The following is a 15,381-nucleotide window of genomic DNA, read 5'->3' as shown; positions in this document are numbered from 1 at the left end:
AGAGGGTGAGCAACCTTGCTCATGAGTTAACCCTGCACTGGCTTCTTTGAAGCTAGATAGCACCTTCCTGTACTACACTCCTCTCTGCAATACAGCCATACCCTGAAACTCAAAAGGGTTCCAAGTGCGTAAAGATCCCTGTATACTGGTTGTTCGAGACAACGAACAGCATGGCACACTTGGATTGACAGTACTTTTGAAAAAGGGCACTGGGCTCCTAAATCACTTGGACAATTTTAGAAAGTAGCCCTTCAGCTATTCAGTTTCCTCAGCCTCCCCTGCATACTCCTGGCTGCGCTCACAGAAGAGGTGGCCATGCATCGGGGTAGGCCTTTCTCCCATCTCCTGGTTGTGCTGTGCCTTGCTATGGTATGTAAACACCTAGCTGCTAGCAAGAGCACCGTCCGCCTGTTTTCTTCCTCTTTTTCTTGGTGACAGTCCCCACTCCTCCCAGTAAGTTAGGCCTGAGGTTACTGCAGCGGTGTAATATTGCAGCTATCTCCCAGATGAGCTGTTGGAGCAAGATGTGATGCATTGATACAAATAACCACCTCCTCTGCATTTAAACTCTAAGAGACCTGGCTTGGCGTATGCTGGGCAGGCTGGACGCTGATTCCGCAGTCGGTCTTCCCTTTGCAGAGATCAAAATAGCTCTGAAGGTTACAGTGAGTCTCACCTATGTGCTAGACGACACCTACAGAGCTCACAAGGCAGCACTCTGCTATGGGTAATAGGGTCCTTTGTCATCTTGATGTCATCTAAACACAAGTCAAAAATAGATATGCTTGGAAAAAAACAAAAATAAAATCCAGATCATGAATGTCAGGAACGTCGCAAAATATAAGCCAGCCTTTCACTGATCAAAACCATCCCATGCCCTGCAAGCCTCCTCCCAGCCAGTTCAGCCTCACCCAAGACGACGTGTTCTCCAGCCATTAATATTCAGTCGCCATCAATGAAGGCCCAGCCAGAGACCCAGCAAAGGCCACAGCCCTCCTGACATCACAAGATTGCCAGCGGCAAGGCAGATCAGAGGGTCTCACTGTAGATGACGCACGGGCTGGTTTCCTCGCAGAGTTCCAGCTGCACACTGGAAGCAAACCAACGCTTGGCACAACCCAAGCTGTAGTTGAGGGTGGTCCGGTAAATGTTCTTGGCACGCTTAGGAAAAATGATGGTCGTGCTCTGAAACCTCAGTGGCTTCTGGCGGGGCTCAAAGATCAGCTGGGACTTGTAGTTCCGCCAGGTGCAATTGGGAGCAGCAATGACTGTCTCACTGTAGGTGGTGACGGTGGGGATGGGGCCGTAGAAGATGTCATCCCGGTAATGCTTCTCGGAGTCGTACTTCACCTCAGAATTGCACCTACAGAGGACAGCAAGGTATCAGAAACACAGCCCAGGCAGCAAAGGAGAGAAGACAGGCAGGACTCCTCTCTAATCCTTTGGAGCTGGGAACCTTTATGACCTCTTACAGCACTGGGACAGATGCAAACCCTACAACCCAAAGTGGAGGGCCAAGAGGACTGCATCCTGCTGGTGCATCTTGGTGGAACCCCACCTTGCTGTGAAGCTACCTCAGCATTTCTGCAGTGCACGTCCACAGAGGACCAAGCCTGCCTGGTCATGCCAGTGCAGAAAGGACCTCATTGCAGCGGCTCCAAGCAGCCTGTTTCTTCCTCTGGTTTCCTCCATGAGCCCCACAGCTCATGAAGGCTTCAGCTCAATCCTGAGAGCTACACTGGAGGCAAACACCCTGTTAGCAAAGGACATCAAGAGGTGGTGAAATCCCTCAGCTGGAGTAGGTCAGAGGCTGAGGAATGGACATTCATCCATGGACTGTGCAGGAAAAGCTTGAAATCCCTGGAAAATTCTTGATCCAGCCTTTTCCTGAGCATTTTTAACAAGCACAGCCATGCAGCATCAACTTGAGATGCTGTGGGCCCCTGTGGAACAAAGCTCCCCTGATCATTGACTCACGGTAGGTCCCACCACACTCCCTACTGCTAGTGTTAGGCTTGGGGGGTGTCACTGCCCCAGTGGCCAGACTGAATAGATGCTGCTGGTGGGCCATGGGCATGGGATGTCACATTGGGGTCAGGGGGAACCTACTTCCCAACACAGCATGCCTGCTGCTGCTTTCACAGGCCCTGTTGTCCATGCAAGCTCTGGCTTGGCAGGAAAATAATGCCATAAATAAGGTTTTCATAGATGGCAGAAGCATGGTGTAATGGACCCTTGTTGAGCTGTCAAGGCTGTGTGTTTGTCTTTTCTTCTTTATATTGTCCTGCCATCAGAGTACAAAGAGACAACCAAGCTAACCAAAATCTGGGTGCTGGGAGATGAGGGGTGAGGTTGTTTGTTGGGGCCTACAGAAAATCCAAGCAATGGTCAAATAGCAGGTGGAGCAAAGAGATGCTGTGGGCTATGGCTGTCCAATATCCAAGCCATCGGTCTCAAAGGAAGTGGCCGTGTTAACAGTCATCAGAGGAAGAATCCACAAAATGTGGGATGTCACTCTCCTGCCTGTTTTCTGCAGGCCTCCCGAAGGGATGTGTAGACACCAAGCCACGTAAAGGCTTTTCCTCGAACCCCTGGCCATGGGGAGCAGCAGGACTTTCACTTGTTTTCCCCACTCCCCAAACGCTCCTCCGGCAATCAGCAGCCAAGGAATGTGCAGCTCCACGTAAAAAAGATTAAAAGCTGGGTGTGTGCTTGTCATTACCTCCACCCAGAGGGGGGTTGACTGATTGTGCTCTGCATGTAATCTGAGCTGCTGTAATGTATTTTGCACAGCTAGGGTGTAAGCAAGTCATTCAGCATACATAAAACAAGTCTCCGATGTAATCACCATGAAAACATGCCCACTGGCAGTTCCTCAGCAAGCAGAGATTTACTAGGGTACATTTCCAGAGAGACATTTGCATAGGTTGAGGGGGGTGGGAACTGGCTTTACAGTCCTCCCACCGTCCCTGCCCCAAGCCGCGTGTAACTGCTCCATGCTGTTTGCAGAGTATATTCCACACCAGCAGAAGAGCGAAAGAAGGGCAGAGACCAATGTTTATCCCTCAGCCACAGCACCAGCCCCACAGGAGGTCAGAACACCTCCATCACTGGCTTGAGGGACCACCTCCTCATGAGGAGGAGCTCATTCTGTTAATGTGGGCTGGTCTAATGTTGGTTTCTCTGCTGCAAGGGCTAACAAAAACAGGTGCCAATTATAAGGGTCTTGCTTCTTCTGAGGATATAAGTCAGCAGGGAACAGGAGGAAGACCATCAGGTTACTTAGTGGAGGCCATCAAGCCTACAGATGGTAATGGTTTTCTCTTATAGCCTTGGATTTGAGCTGGCCTTGGAAGGAAAGCCCTCTTCTCTTACAATCTCCCTCCAGTTCTTGCCTCCTCCCCTCCACGTCTGCTGCTGCCAGTGTCTTTATTTCAGGCAGTACTCTCCCACCTGTCCCTCCCCATCAAAATAACCACGGCTCCCATTTGTAAACGCATTTTAATTTTTTGCAGAAGGAAAAGCACCAGGAAAAAGACAGAAATCTTCATCTACCCACCCAATCCCGTCTGTACCTGATTTCCTGCACGGGCTCAGGGCTGACCTCAATGCTTTCTCCAAAAAACACAGGGTACATTCGAGGCCTCATCTCTGGCATGGACGGGTTCAGGAGCAGGTAAGGCATCTGCAGGGAAGAAGAGCACAGCAAGTGTTGGGACACAACAGATGAGGTTGGCATGGTTCATAATGTGCTGTGGCTGGCAGCTGAGCAGCCAGCAGCAGCATGTTCAGCACTGGCAGGAGACACCAGTGCCTCCAACCTTGCTGAACTCCATCTCCTCGGAGTCCCATGGGAGACACTGCAGGTGACAGGCTCTTTGGCAATGAGAACAGGTGACTGTGGCAGCATCAGGACCAACTTTGTTTCATGCAAGCTAAGCTCGCCTTGCTTGCACTCTCAGCATCATTCAGCTCCCTCTCGCAGTCCCTGCCTTTTCCAGGTTTGTAGCAGGGCCCCAGGTTAGCGGAGTGTTCATCACACCGAGGAAGGCACTCTTCTCCGTGCTCAAAAGGGAGTACCATTGTCAAGTTGCCAAAAAACAGCCTTAACGTGGTCGGCAGAGAACGGGACCATTAACCCCCATCCTCGCACAGACAAGCCTTGTAGAGGCCTTGCATTTAAGATGCCTCGACTTTCTCATTTGCCATCTGTGGCTGTATCAATTTACAGACCGACTTCCAGCTCCCAGGGCTGATGCGACACAGCAGGCTGCCCTCCACCCATCAATACCACCCTCTCCACCTCCCTCTGCCCAGCACATCACCCAGGTAAGTGACTCTGCCCAGATCTCTGGCACTCCACACTGCAGTATCTGTTCACTGAAATTTAGCCCTTCCTTTCCTCTTCCTTTCTTGTTTCTCATAGGAATTGCAATTGTTTGGGGGTTTTCTTTAGCCCTGACGTTGCCTTCGCTGTTACGAATTAACAAGTCTTACAAAGACTCAGAGTGCACCAACATGGAGAAGTGCTCTAAGTCTGATGTAACACAGAGATAGGGCCTAAGTCCGCTGACTTAAAGGATGTAGATCTACTTAAGTGAGATGTGTATATATGTTTTTATATATATACATATATATCTATGCTGAAAATAACGTATCCCTTGCAACGATCCAGCAGGGGAAGTGGTAGACTTGCTATTGCTGAAGTCTGCACGCCAAAAATGGCTGTCATGCTCCAAGGGATGTTCTAGTCAATCGTGCACAACTGAGTGTGGGGTCAGACACTGGGGCACCTTGTGGCCTCTGCAATGCAGGAAACCAGATTCAAGCCAGGACTTATTAATGAATGGAGCTGCTCCAATTCATGACACTGAAAACTGGATTTTTAAGACTAATTACACCCTGAAGTTACTTACTCTGACAAATTGTCACAGTCCAGCCTAGGCTCCTCTGCCCACCACAAAAATGAGTAATCCCACTTCTCCATACTGGAGTGCCCTTAAACATCAGTTCCCACATATAGGGATCCTGTGTCTGGTGTCTGGACCGAGCCCAGCAGCTAATTAAGCCTAATACTGCCCTCCTGGAAAAATGTCATTGTGGGTTTTGGTCCCTGCCACCACTTTTCTGTCAGCAGTGATTTAAGACATGGAGGGACACAGGATCTCTTCAAAGGAGATGGCTGGCAGCGTCTGTGCAGGGTTGAAAGGTCTGCACAACCCTGCACAACCAACCACATAGAAAGGTTCTAGATGGCTGAAAAGCTCACAGAGTTTTTCCACTTTCCACCATGCATAGCCCGATTGTGCTAGAATCACAGCCATATTTCATCAGTCCCTGGTCAGTAAGATCATCTCAGGACTGACAGAATCCAGTGATGGTAGCTGAGGATACAGCTCTTGTATTGGCTTGCTCTTCCCATGCCACTCCTTTCCACCTTCCCCAGCATCTTCTGGTTGGGTGGTACAGGAGGGAACACTGGAGCTGTGACCTGGTTCCTCCTGGCAGTGCTGGGTAAGAGGTACTGCAGCTTGTGCCCTACCCTACAACGTGCAGGTCCCCAAGTGCTTGCCAGGTTATCCCTCAAGTTGGTGTTAACTGGCAAAGCTCTGTTGAGTCCACTCAACAGCATCAGCTCCCACTAGCTGAAGTCTGGTTTTCTCTAGTGGCTTGGGCTTTCTGCCTTAGGCAAAGGCAAAAAAAGTCATTGCTTCATCTGAATTCGCCAAGCCCTTCAATTCTGTGTCCCAAAGCCACAAAGCTGTTTACTCTTTCCATGCTGAAATATCCCTGCACTTTACTACCGTTTTAAACTGTAAAGTAAAATGGCCAACCCCTCTTTTTGATTGAATATTCCTGTTCCATTGTCAAGAAAGGACAGTATTTGCATAGGTTTGGGGGGGGGAGGAAAAAAAAAAAGATATGTTCACCCTCACTACCAAACACTGGCCAAAAGGCAAAGTTCATTCCTGGATTGCTTTCAACACTCTTGATAGGGGAGGGCAAGGGCAGCCTTTCTGGTCATAAATAAAGCTCTTTGCTTCTGAAATGTGAATTGTTTAGATCAGACAAGCCTTAGTTCACAAGGGTGCAGATCTCCAGCTTTTAACAGTCTGCACATGGCCAGAGCTCTTTCTAAAGACATCTTGTACATGAGGAGAGGTTCATTTGGGTGCAGGAGTCAAACGCCATGTGCACATGCATTCATGGGCTCTGTGAACAGCAGGCAAGCAGGCCTTTTGGGGGTTTACCTGCGAAGAGATGCAGATTGCTTTAACTGGTGAAGGAAGAAAAGGGCTGGGGATACGTGTCCCTCCTTCAGGAGACTGTTCTCTTTCTCTTTATACTCCTGTGGCCATACCTGACATTGTTAAAACTCCAGCTGAGAACCTGCCCTGTTTTTACACTGTGCCCGCTTAAGGAGAGGTCTTGTCCAAAAGGCCCCAAACTGGTCTCTGCTTGCAGATGAGGTGAGAAAATTATCACCTCTCCTCTTTCCTTCAAAAAGCTCAGCTCAGCAAAAGGTGTTTCCAGCTTCCCAGATGAAACACTGAATTTGCACAGGGCAGAAAGGTGGACCTTGTCCTGTGACATGAAGAGAGGACCTAAAGGTATGAATACCTCTTACTGGAAAATATTTGAATGTCCTATTTTTACCATGAACCATGACTCTCAGCACAAAACAATGCTGACTTATAAGTTGTTTGGGCTTTTATATCCCATCCTCAAGACAGCGCTGCTGACCAGGGTGCAGGTTTGCAACAGGCTCTGAAGGGAAAGCCCCTGGCCCTTGAACTACCACTGCGTCTTCCAGCACCACCCAGCTTTTTTTTCAGAGGGCATCCACCGAAGCCCACGCCCAGCACCACCCTCCTTCGTGTGATCCGACAGCCTCAGAAAGTGCATCCGGAGTGCTCTGCGCACCCTGCTCTCTTCCATGGGCTGCCTTTGGGGAGCCTTTGTGATGCTCACCTTGGCTGGGAAGGGGCAATAGTTGTCTCTGAGTGTAACCAGCAAGTTGGTGGTTTGCTGTTTCCCGTAACAGGTAAAATAAGTGACAGCCACCAAAGGCAGTTTCACACACTGGTACCAATCCCCCAAAAAGTGGAGAGGCAGAACAGAATTGGGAATGCTTTTCTGTCCCAGCTTCTAAACAACAGATGTTTTCAGGCCATGCTGCCAAAACTGATTACAAACTTAGATAACCAGAAAAAAAGTTGGGAGGCACTGGTCTGAGCCACATAGGCATCCCAACGTTGTCTTACTGTGAGTTTAGCCTATGGGAGTATCTTCTTTACTTCTACTGGCCAGGGACAAGTGAAGATTGGGTAAAATGGAACAGTTGTGAATTAAGCTGCTTTTCAGATCCAGACTAGCTTGTTAGAATGCCAAATAACAAACTTGGATGGATGGTAACTATGAGCTTCTTTGCTAGATTAACGCAGGAGAAAGCCAGATCTCTTAACAGTTCCGCAAAGGGCATCTGTAAAGTGCTGTTTTAAAGAAGCCATTTCAGCGCTTCCAGGCAATCAAACCTTCACACTTCTTGCTAACATATACTGACACTAAGTGTGCTCTAAACATCCCTACAGACGAAGATGCAGGAGGTGAGGTCCTTCCTGTGGCTCAGCAGGAACGTTGCTGGGGCATCCGGCCCCCGGCATTTGTACGGGAACAGGCTTCACAGCCCGCTGTGTGCCAGGGGTGCTGCTCAGTCAGAGCGTGGGCACGGAGGCAAACGCCATCTGTTGAAATCACAAGTCCCACAGCAGGGAACAGGGAACAAGAACATGCTGCAGAAACAATACCAGTGTGCATGGAGAAATGGAGGCTCTGTCATGCATGACTGAAATCAATCAGAGTCAAAAATTTGCCACTGAATTTGGTGATAGCAGGATTAAGTCTTCTCCAGGTTAGTTCCGGATGGAGTGGTGATGAGACTATTTCCATTGTGGGTTATAGTTTACCTTGCTCTGGGCAGCGAAGGGTAACAAAAGGCATTTCATAATGCATTTCATATGCTGTAAACGAGCATCAACTTCAGACGAGCAGGCTTGGCTTGATTAATTTAGAAAGCTGGAACAATAGCGGACATTGGCAAGCCAAAGCCAGCAACTTCTACCACCCGTCAGAGACCATTAGAGATTCACACTTATCTACCACGAGTAGTACTGTGAGCTGCTGCAGGTCAGAAACCTTGAAGTCACCTGGAAGTCTGCACACAGAAGACGTAAGTAACTTACAAAGCACAGTCTAAAAATAGAGATCATCTGTAAGACCCTGCAGTCTGCTCACCAAACAAGCAACTGAATTGCTTGCACAGAGTGAAAGGGTCACTGAACAGTAAGCACAGGTTTTACACAGCAGCAACTGAAAGGCACTTCAGATGACATTTTGTTTCACCTCCAGTGATGTTCTGAAATACCTGCTCCTGCATCTCACCTGGAGTTGGGAAGCAAGGAACAGGGGATATGAGCTTTCCAAAAGATCTGTCTTTGGGGCTGAAATGTTATATGCTTGGCACATGTCAAAAGCTTGCTTTTTGGCAAGAGTTTGACTCCAGCTCCTTCCAATCTGTTTTAAGGTAAAAAGAAAACAAAAATGTTCTGCCTGTCAAAAAAAATACTGACTCAATTCTTTTTCATTCTGCACAGGAATGGTTGAAAGAGGAGGAACACTGGACTGTTGAGCTCCCTTGAGAAAATGATGATCGTTGGCTCATTTCTAGCAATCACTCAGCGATCTCTGGACACTTCACAAATAAGGTGAGTTTCTTTATAGCCCTGCACCACAGATGGGCTGGCAGGGAGCAGAGCTTGTTGCACACTACTGGGGGTCACTGATGGTGAAGAGGAGAAACCCACATGTCTTTAGACCAGGCTGTCCACAAGTGATTCACAGTCGAGGTCTGTCTATCCAAAGAACAAACCCTAGGGTTGCTGTGCTGGAGGGCTACAGCTGGGACCCGATTAATCTGTCCCCAGTAATTGGAGCTGTGCTGCTACTTATCAGATGCAGCTCTGCAAAAGCCACCACAACCCTGTAATCTTTATGAAAGGAGGAGTCTGGTAGTCCAGGAAGGTTGTGGAGGTGAAAGGGAAGACACTGGAGAGATCAAAAAGTGAGACTCACACGTACACATTATGCCCTCAAAACAGAGCCAAGGTGAAAATTAAGGAGTAAATGTGCTATCATTTTTATTTCCTTTTCGGTACATAATTTGTTTCAACCAGCAAAGGGTTACGGTATTACTAAAAAGTTGAAGTGATTTCTTGTTTGGCTGCATTTTTCCCTCTGTCTTAACTCCGATGCCTTTCAGGCATGTAACGGCCTGGGCAGCTAAACTCTGCTTTTTTCAAGTAGCACATAGATAGACACAGATAACATCGGTTGCTGAACAGAATTCAATCTACAGCTAACCAACAGCACTTCCTTTATGGTGGCATAAGTATTATGGGGGGGCTCTCACTTTAGGACAGATGCATGTCCTTCAGCTCCCTGTCATTGTTTCGTACCTGCCACGAGTGCCGTCTCAGGGACAGGTTCCTGGGAGTACTTAGACCTCAGAGTTCTGAACAACAGCAAAAATAAAACAGTGGGCAGAATAATGCTATTTTACCCCTAATAATTATTTAGAGACAGTGGGCTCTCTTAAGTTACTTTTCAATTGGGGTAACTTACAAGAATGGAAGCAGAGTTACCAAATAGTAAACAAAGATGAGGAAAAAAGTGCCATGAAACTGGCCTGAAATATACTGACTGTTCCCGGAGCTTCCAAATTCCAGGCAGCAAAGCAACACAAAGAAAAGGAAATTAACGTGACTTGAAATAAATAAACCCCCAAAAACCTTTATGGGTCTCTTGCCAGAGGAAATTAACGTGACTTGAAATAAATAAACCCCCAAAAAACCTTTTTGCCAGAGAGCAAGAAGGACCAGAACTGACCGACTCCTTTTGCTATGGTCATTATGTGGAAGGCACTAAGATGTAGCATTAGATCTCTAGGGACTGTAAGGGGAAACGGCTTTCCAAGCATCAGGGCTACAAACAGGATACAGCTTCCCAAATTCCCAGCTCCTAACTTAGCTAGGGCATAAGCAAATCTCTCACCACATTTTCCCACTATGGTAACATGTCAGGTCCATGAAAATGTCACTTTACTCAGCTGTTATTTACAGCTATAATGAAAGATCTGGCTGAGTTATTTGACACACATCCACATTCTCCGCTCTAGCTGATAAGCAGTATTTGTTTAACAGACTATTTATTTTCCCAATATCTTCATGTATTGCACATTACAAGTAATTTATATTAGAGCCGGATGAGATTTTATTTGGAGGTGATAACAGTAAATGCAGACCTCAGGTAGAAAGCAGGGCTTTATTATTTCAAAGAATTACATCCTTCCTGCCTGTCTCCCTCCTCTATTTCAGGTGGAAAATGTGTGCTGCTTTGCTTATTGTCCACAGAGTTACGCAGGGACGCAATGGAAATTAAACAGCTAGAAAACACCACCCTAGATACAGACACATTTTTCAAAGTAGATGAGGAGACCGCCACGACTGTTTCCCTGATCTGCCCAGAAGAGATGTCTGTCACGGTTTGCAGATTAGGTGAAGCCCAGAGCCATTCCCCCTCCTTCGCTGCTGGCGTTGAACCAAGGAGGAAGAGGAGTGGGTGCGTGTTCAGAACTGGATGGGGCTGAGGGTCAGGGGACAGCCAGGTGGGGTTAGCCTTTGCCAGGAAGCAGACACAGGCGTGAAACTGAAACCACCGCCAAGCCCTGCCGGGGGAATTCCTGCAGGATCCCGCCCCGTGGGAGCGGTTCAGAAGTGGGTCAGGATGCCGGGCTGCAAATGCCAACCCCTGAGGCAAGCTCTGCTGCTGTGCCAGATGGGTGCCTCGCTCCCTGCACAAGCCTGGGGCTTTCCCCAGAGCTGCTGGGACCCACGTGGGCTTGGAGAGTCATGTCACCTGCTTCGTGTGCGGGCTGCAAGCTGGCTCAGGTTGGGGGTGCTGGGCCTTTCTCTCACACCTGCGTTCACTGTAGGTGTTGGCAGGTCTGAAGTTACGTGTCGCCTGGAAACCCTTTGATGACCATGTTCCCCACCCAGTCCCCGCAAGACAGTCCCCCTTCCTGGAGCGCTTTCAGTGTAGGATGAGATGCTGGCTCTGTGGCCCAAGGGCTCTTCAAAATGCAGCATGTCGGAAAGAGGTGGTTTGGTTTTGGGGTTTTTTTTTTTAATATCAGCCATAAATCCAACAGGGTTGACAGACATGCTGACCTGGACCTCGTTGTTGGGACCGTGCCTGTGAAGGCTGTGCCAAGGGGCAAGGTATCCTCCTCCTCTGCACTTGAGATGAAGCTGGAATCTCCTCCCACCACAGGAGACTGATTCTGACACCACACTGTTGTCCAGCACAGCTCCTGAATGTAAGTAGAAATTCCCTACATGGGGGCATCCATCTGACAGCTGATCTACTGGGATATAGTGCTACAGAACTCAGTGCTCAGTGAGGCAGGTTGAACGCACAAATACTTAAGTCTTTCAAATAAAAAGGAACTTGTTGCAGTGGCAACAGTGTTGGGAAAGGACAAGAAGTCTGCTGCTTCAAGAAGGCACGACAGATAGTTCTGCAGATGAACATGGTCCTGATCTCCCCTGATATCCATTAGGAGTTACACTACTAAATGCAAAGCACTTATTTCAGCACAGCCCAAAAGCAGTTCTTCTAGCCTAGAACTACATCCCAGGGCAACAACAGGGAAAACCCTAAGCAGATCTGGCTACCTTGATGTCATTTCATTCCCTATTCTTCCAGCAACTGCTTCTTTGTGCAAATTATGAAGAGATTTATTTCATTGTATTTATGTTCCTTTTGGCCCAGCATTACACACAAAGTCTAGGGAATTCAAAAACCCAAGTCCTAAGAATCAATTTAATCACGTTTCAGATTTAAAAGGCAGAACTAGGTAAAAGTCACCTTCTATTTTCATTAGCATATTTGCACTTAAGCACAAAACGATTGACAAATTCCCTACATGGACTTTATTTGAAGAAATAAAAGTCAATTTCTCCTGCACTGCAAGTAAAATGCAAAAAAAAAAAAAGTCCCTAAATGGTGTTGAACTTGTGGTATTTATGACTCTGGCCCTAAATTGCCTTTCATATTTTCTTGGATCCCAAAGCTGTAGCCAAATTGGCTGGTTAAATGTGAATAAATGGTGCATTGTCTTTGAAACAAAGTCGTGCTTATTAAAGAGAAGAGAGTTTACTTTTTCAGAGTCACAGTTAATAACACAAAGCAGGGCGAGCATGGATTTTACACATAAGAAAGTCTTCGATAAGGGAATGCAATCTCATTTTGGTCTGTATGAGAAGAGCTGTCCTAGAGCAGAAAAATTCTTCAACATATTTGTGAAGTTGGAGCAAAATAGCTGACTGCAAAAGAACACAACTGGGTTCAGCCTGGTGGTTTTGATAGGTCTGGAGCAAGGAATAGTATGAAATACTTCCCACAGTTCTGGAATGTTGTTTTCTTCACCTGACAGCAATTTATTGTAACTGTACATACTAGAATGTTGGCCATTAGTGACTGAGCTTATATATGGTTTTATAGTATTACAACACAAAGAGTGCAGGCTGCATTCCTGGCGGTGTCACGTTTATAAGCAAAACAAACACTAATATAATAGGCTATTTAAAAAAGCATGCCTTGGTGTGCAGATAGCTGCAATACTGATTTGCCAATTCTGCATGCTCTGATGAACAGCGTAGTAGTAGAGTTAAACAGAAGCACATTCATGGATTGCATAATTGCTCATAGATCTGCAAGTCCTTGTTAAATGGCAAGATTAAAGCTAATTAGACACTGAAATTTAGAAGTATGAAGAAAGCAATGCTCTCCATATTTTTCCTGCTTTCTTAATAACAGCTGCAAGTACAGTATTTGCAGGATGGAAATGAGAAGAAGTAAAACTGTACAATCAAATAGAGTGAAAGTTCGTATTTACTTAATTATTTTGCAATGTATCAAACAGTCAGAGTTAAAGAACACGGTCCTGCACCACTCCAAATAATACAGTCAAATTGGTTTCAGTGTTAGGATCTCTGCAACCTTCTGTACCTACTAAAGGCATGGAAATACACACAGTGTATGAAACCCATACTCTCAACAGCAGGAGCCCAGGGCTACCCGTGCTGTTACAATGTGATACAGAATTTGGAAATGTCTACAGTGTGAGTTCCTCTGACATGTGTAAAATGTTCATTTATGATCAAAATGAAAAAATAACTGGAAAACTTAATTCTGCCTTACACAGATCACAGGAGTAACTTTTTTTCCATAGCAGTCAAGCACTAAAATTCTCAGTCCTAACAGCCCAAGAGCTGAAATAGGTTTTTCTCGTGCTCTTTCATCTTTAATATCTTTCTTTGAGGGCTTTCTAGGGAGGAGTGGTGGCCAACTGTCATATTACTGGAATGGAGGCTGTCATATCCTCATTACAGAGCTTTGCAGACACCTTCACCCCAGCTGTTCTCTGGTCCAGCAAGCCTTCATTCATCCTCCTCCCGTATTTTATCTTACAGATACATAGCAACAGCCTGATCCTGCCAAATCAGAGGCGTGTGGGTAACTCTTTGTACATAAACAGTCCCATCAAGATGGCACACACGCCCAGGCATCTGCAGGTAAGGCTCCATATTTGGAACCGCAGTGTTAGCGGGTTTGAGATTTGATTTTCATAATTAACACCTCACACTCGACCCACCGTAGTCTGGTGAGAAGGAGTCATTGTTCATGGGGAAGGTTTTGGCATGTTCAGGAGTAAAAGGCAGTTTTCAGTAATATGCTAAAATAGCCTTAGAACTTGAGAAAGCAAATGAGGGTGTGAGAAGTCATTGCAAAATGTCTCTACCAGGAAGAAGTCTTTGAATTGTCACTAATCCATGGGTAGATAAATTTTTCCCATGGAGAGATTTGTGCTGCGGGTTTTATTCCGTATAGAAGCCAATTAACTGTGTTGAATACACCTATAAATGTCTTTTATGTATGTCAAAAAAAATTTGGAAGATCCCTGGGGAAGAACTTTCATCATCCTTCAGAAACCTCCACCATTGCTTATGCTCTGAACTTTGCATTTTAAAAACAGCTTTTATAGCTAAGGGATAGAAATAAACAAAATAAAGCAGAATAATAGTCACAATAAATCTATCCAAACCCTAGTCCACAGTCAACCGCTTCACTGGCACTGCATCAGGACAACAGAAATCTATAGTGCTACCGCCAGCTGTCTGAGCTTACAAACCACTAACCCTGCCCCGCTCGGCCATGCAGCGCAGAAACCTTTCATGCAGGCTCATGCCACAAAACCCCACTCCAGCAAAGGGCTGCAGCACACAACCTTCCCCAGACCGTGTCTCCATACCAACTCCCCGGACAGACATCCGTACCCTGCCCCGAGTTAACTGACAGTTTCGTCTTTCTTTCAGCCAGGGCTCCAGCAAATGCTGCTCCACGCTCCTGAGAAAACAAATGTGGGATGCTGGAGCGTAAGGACAGCTGGGAGCCGGACTCCCCTGCCTTGGTCCAGACAGATGCAGCTCCAACCTCTATCTACCAGGCAGGACAGTGTCACTGAGAAGCAATTACACCTTTCTGTTCTTAAGGTAGGCAGGGGAGCCTGTTTCAGATCTGGGTTTCACTCCCAATGCCGTTATTAGAGCTTACTCAGCCAAACTGCCACCACTTCTGTGAGTGTATCAGAAAACCCCCGGCCAGCATCAGGCCAACCCCCTGCCTGGGCACACCAGCGGTGGTGCCAATGCCGGACTGCAGCCGCCATGGGGCACAAGCAGCCCAGGAGACCCTTGTCCACCAGTGCAGGCGGTCGGGCACTGAGGGGGGACACAGCCCAGGGGTGCCCCAGTCAGTGGGCACAGGCCCTTTCCTCGCTGCCCCCTATGCTGGAGCTCGGCCAGCCCTTCTCCCCCCTGGGGCCCAGAGAGGACAGAGCCCAGCACCCAGGGTTTGGCTCTTACCACTTTGCCGTCCTTGGCCTCTCGCCGGTGCCCCGGGGCCGGGGGGTCCGTGCCGCTGCTGCCCCCAGCTCGGCCCTCGCCAGGTGAGAGGGAGTAGAAAGGGGGGCTGGGGCTGGGGGGCAGCCCCGAGTCCGGGCTGTCCAGCAAGCCTTCCCGGCTCTTCTCCTTCAGGCTCTCGTCCATCCCTTGCAGCTGTAGGTGACCTACCATGTCTGGGGGGCAGCAGGGGGCCGCCAGCGGGAGAAAATCCTCCAGCGCCGCCCGCCGCGGAGGGAGGGAAGGGGAAAGGAGCCCGGTGGGCCCCCCCTGAATCCCGATCGCCGCCACCAGCCTGCCG

General features: G+C 47.7%; 1 protein-coding gene across 1 annotated transcript in view; it reads right to left on the bottom strand.

The window, feature by feature from the left end:
* Positions 1-1,029: 1,029 nt before the first annotated feature.
* The window catches only part of LOC103902821 (filamin-interacting protein FAM101A), a 24,549-nt gene continuing 10,197 nt past the window's right edge, over positions 1,030-15,381 (bottom strand). The window contains exons 2-4 of the mRNA XM_009283933.2: positions 15,045-15,375; positions 3,576-3,685; positions 1,030-1,363 (exon numbers count right to left, since the gene is read on the bottom strand). Of these exons, the coding sequence (XP_009282208.2) occupies positions 1,030-1,363; positions 3,576-3,685; positions 15,045-15,375 (775 nt within the window). The remainder of the gene's footprint in view (positions 1,364-3,575; positions 3,686-15,044; positions 15,376-15,381) is intronic.

The sequence above is a fragment of the Aptenodytes forsteri genome, unplaced genomic scaffold (genome assembly GCF_000699145.1).
Source record: "Aptenodytes forsteri isolate BGI_AS27 unplaced genomic scaffold, ASM69914v1 Scaffold118, whole genome shotgun sequence".
In the NCBI taxonomy this organism is placed as follows: Eukaryota; Metazoa; Chordata; class Aves; order Sphenisciformes; family Spheniscidae; genus Aptenodytes; species Aptenodytes forsteri.
This window is presented reverse-complemented; position numbering and strand designations above follow the sequence as displayed.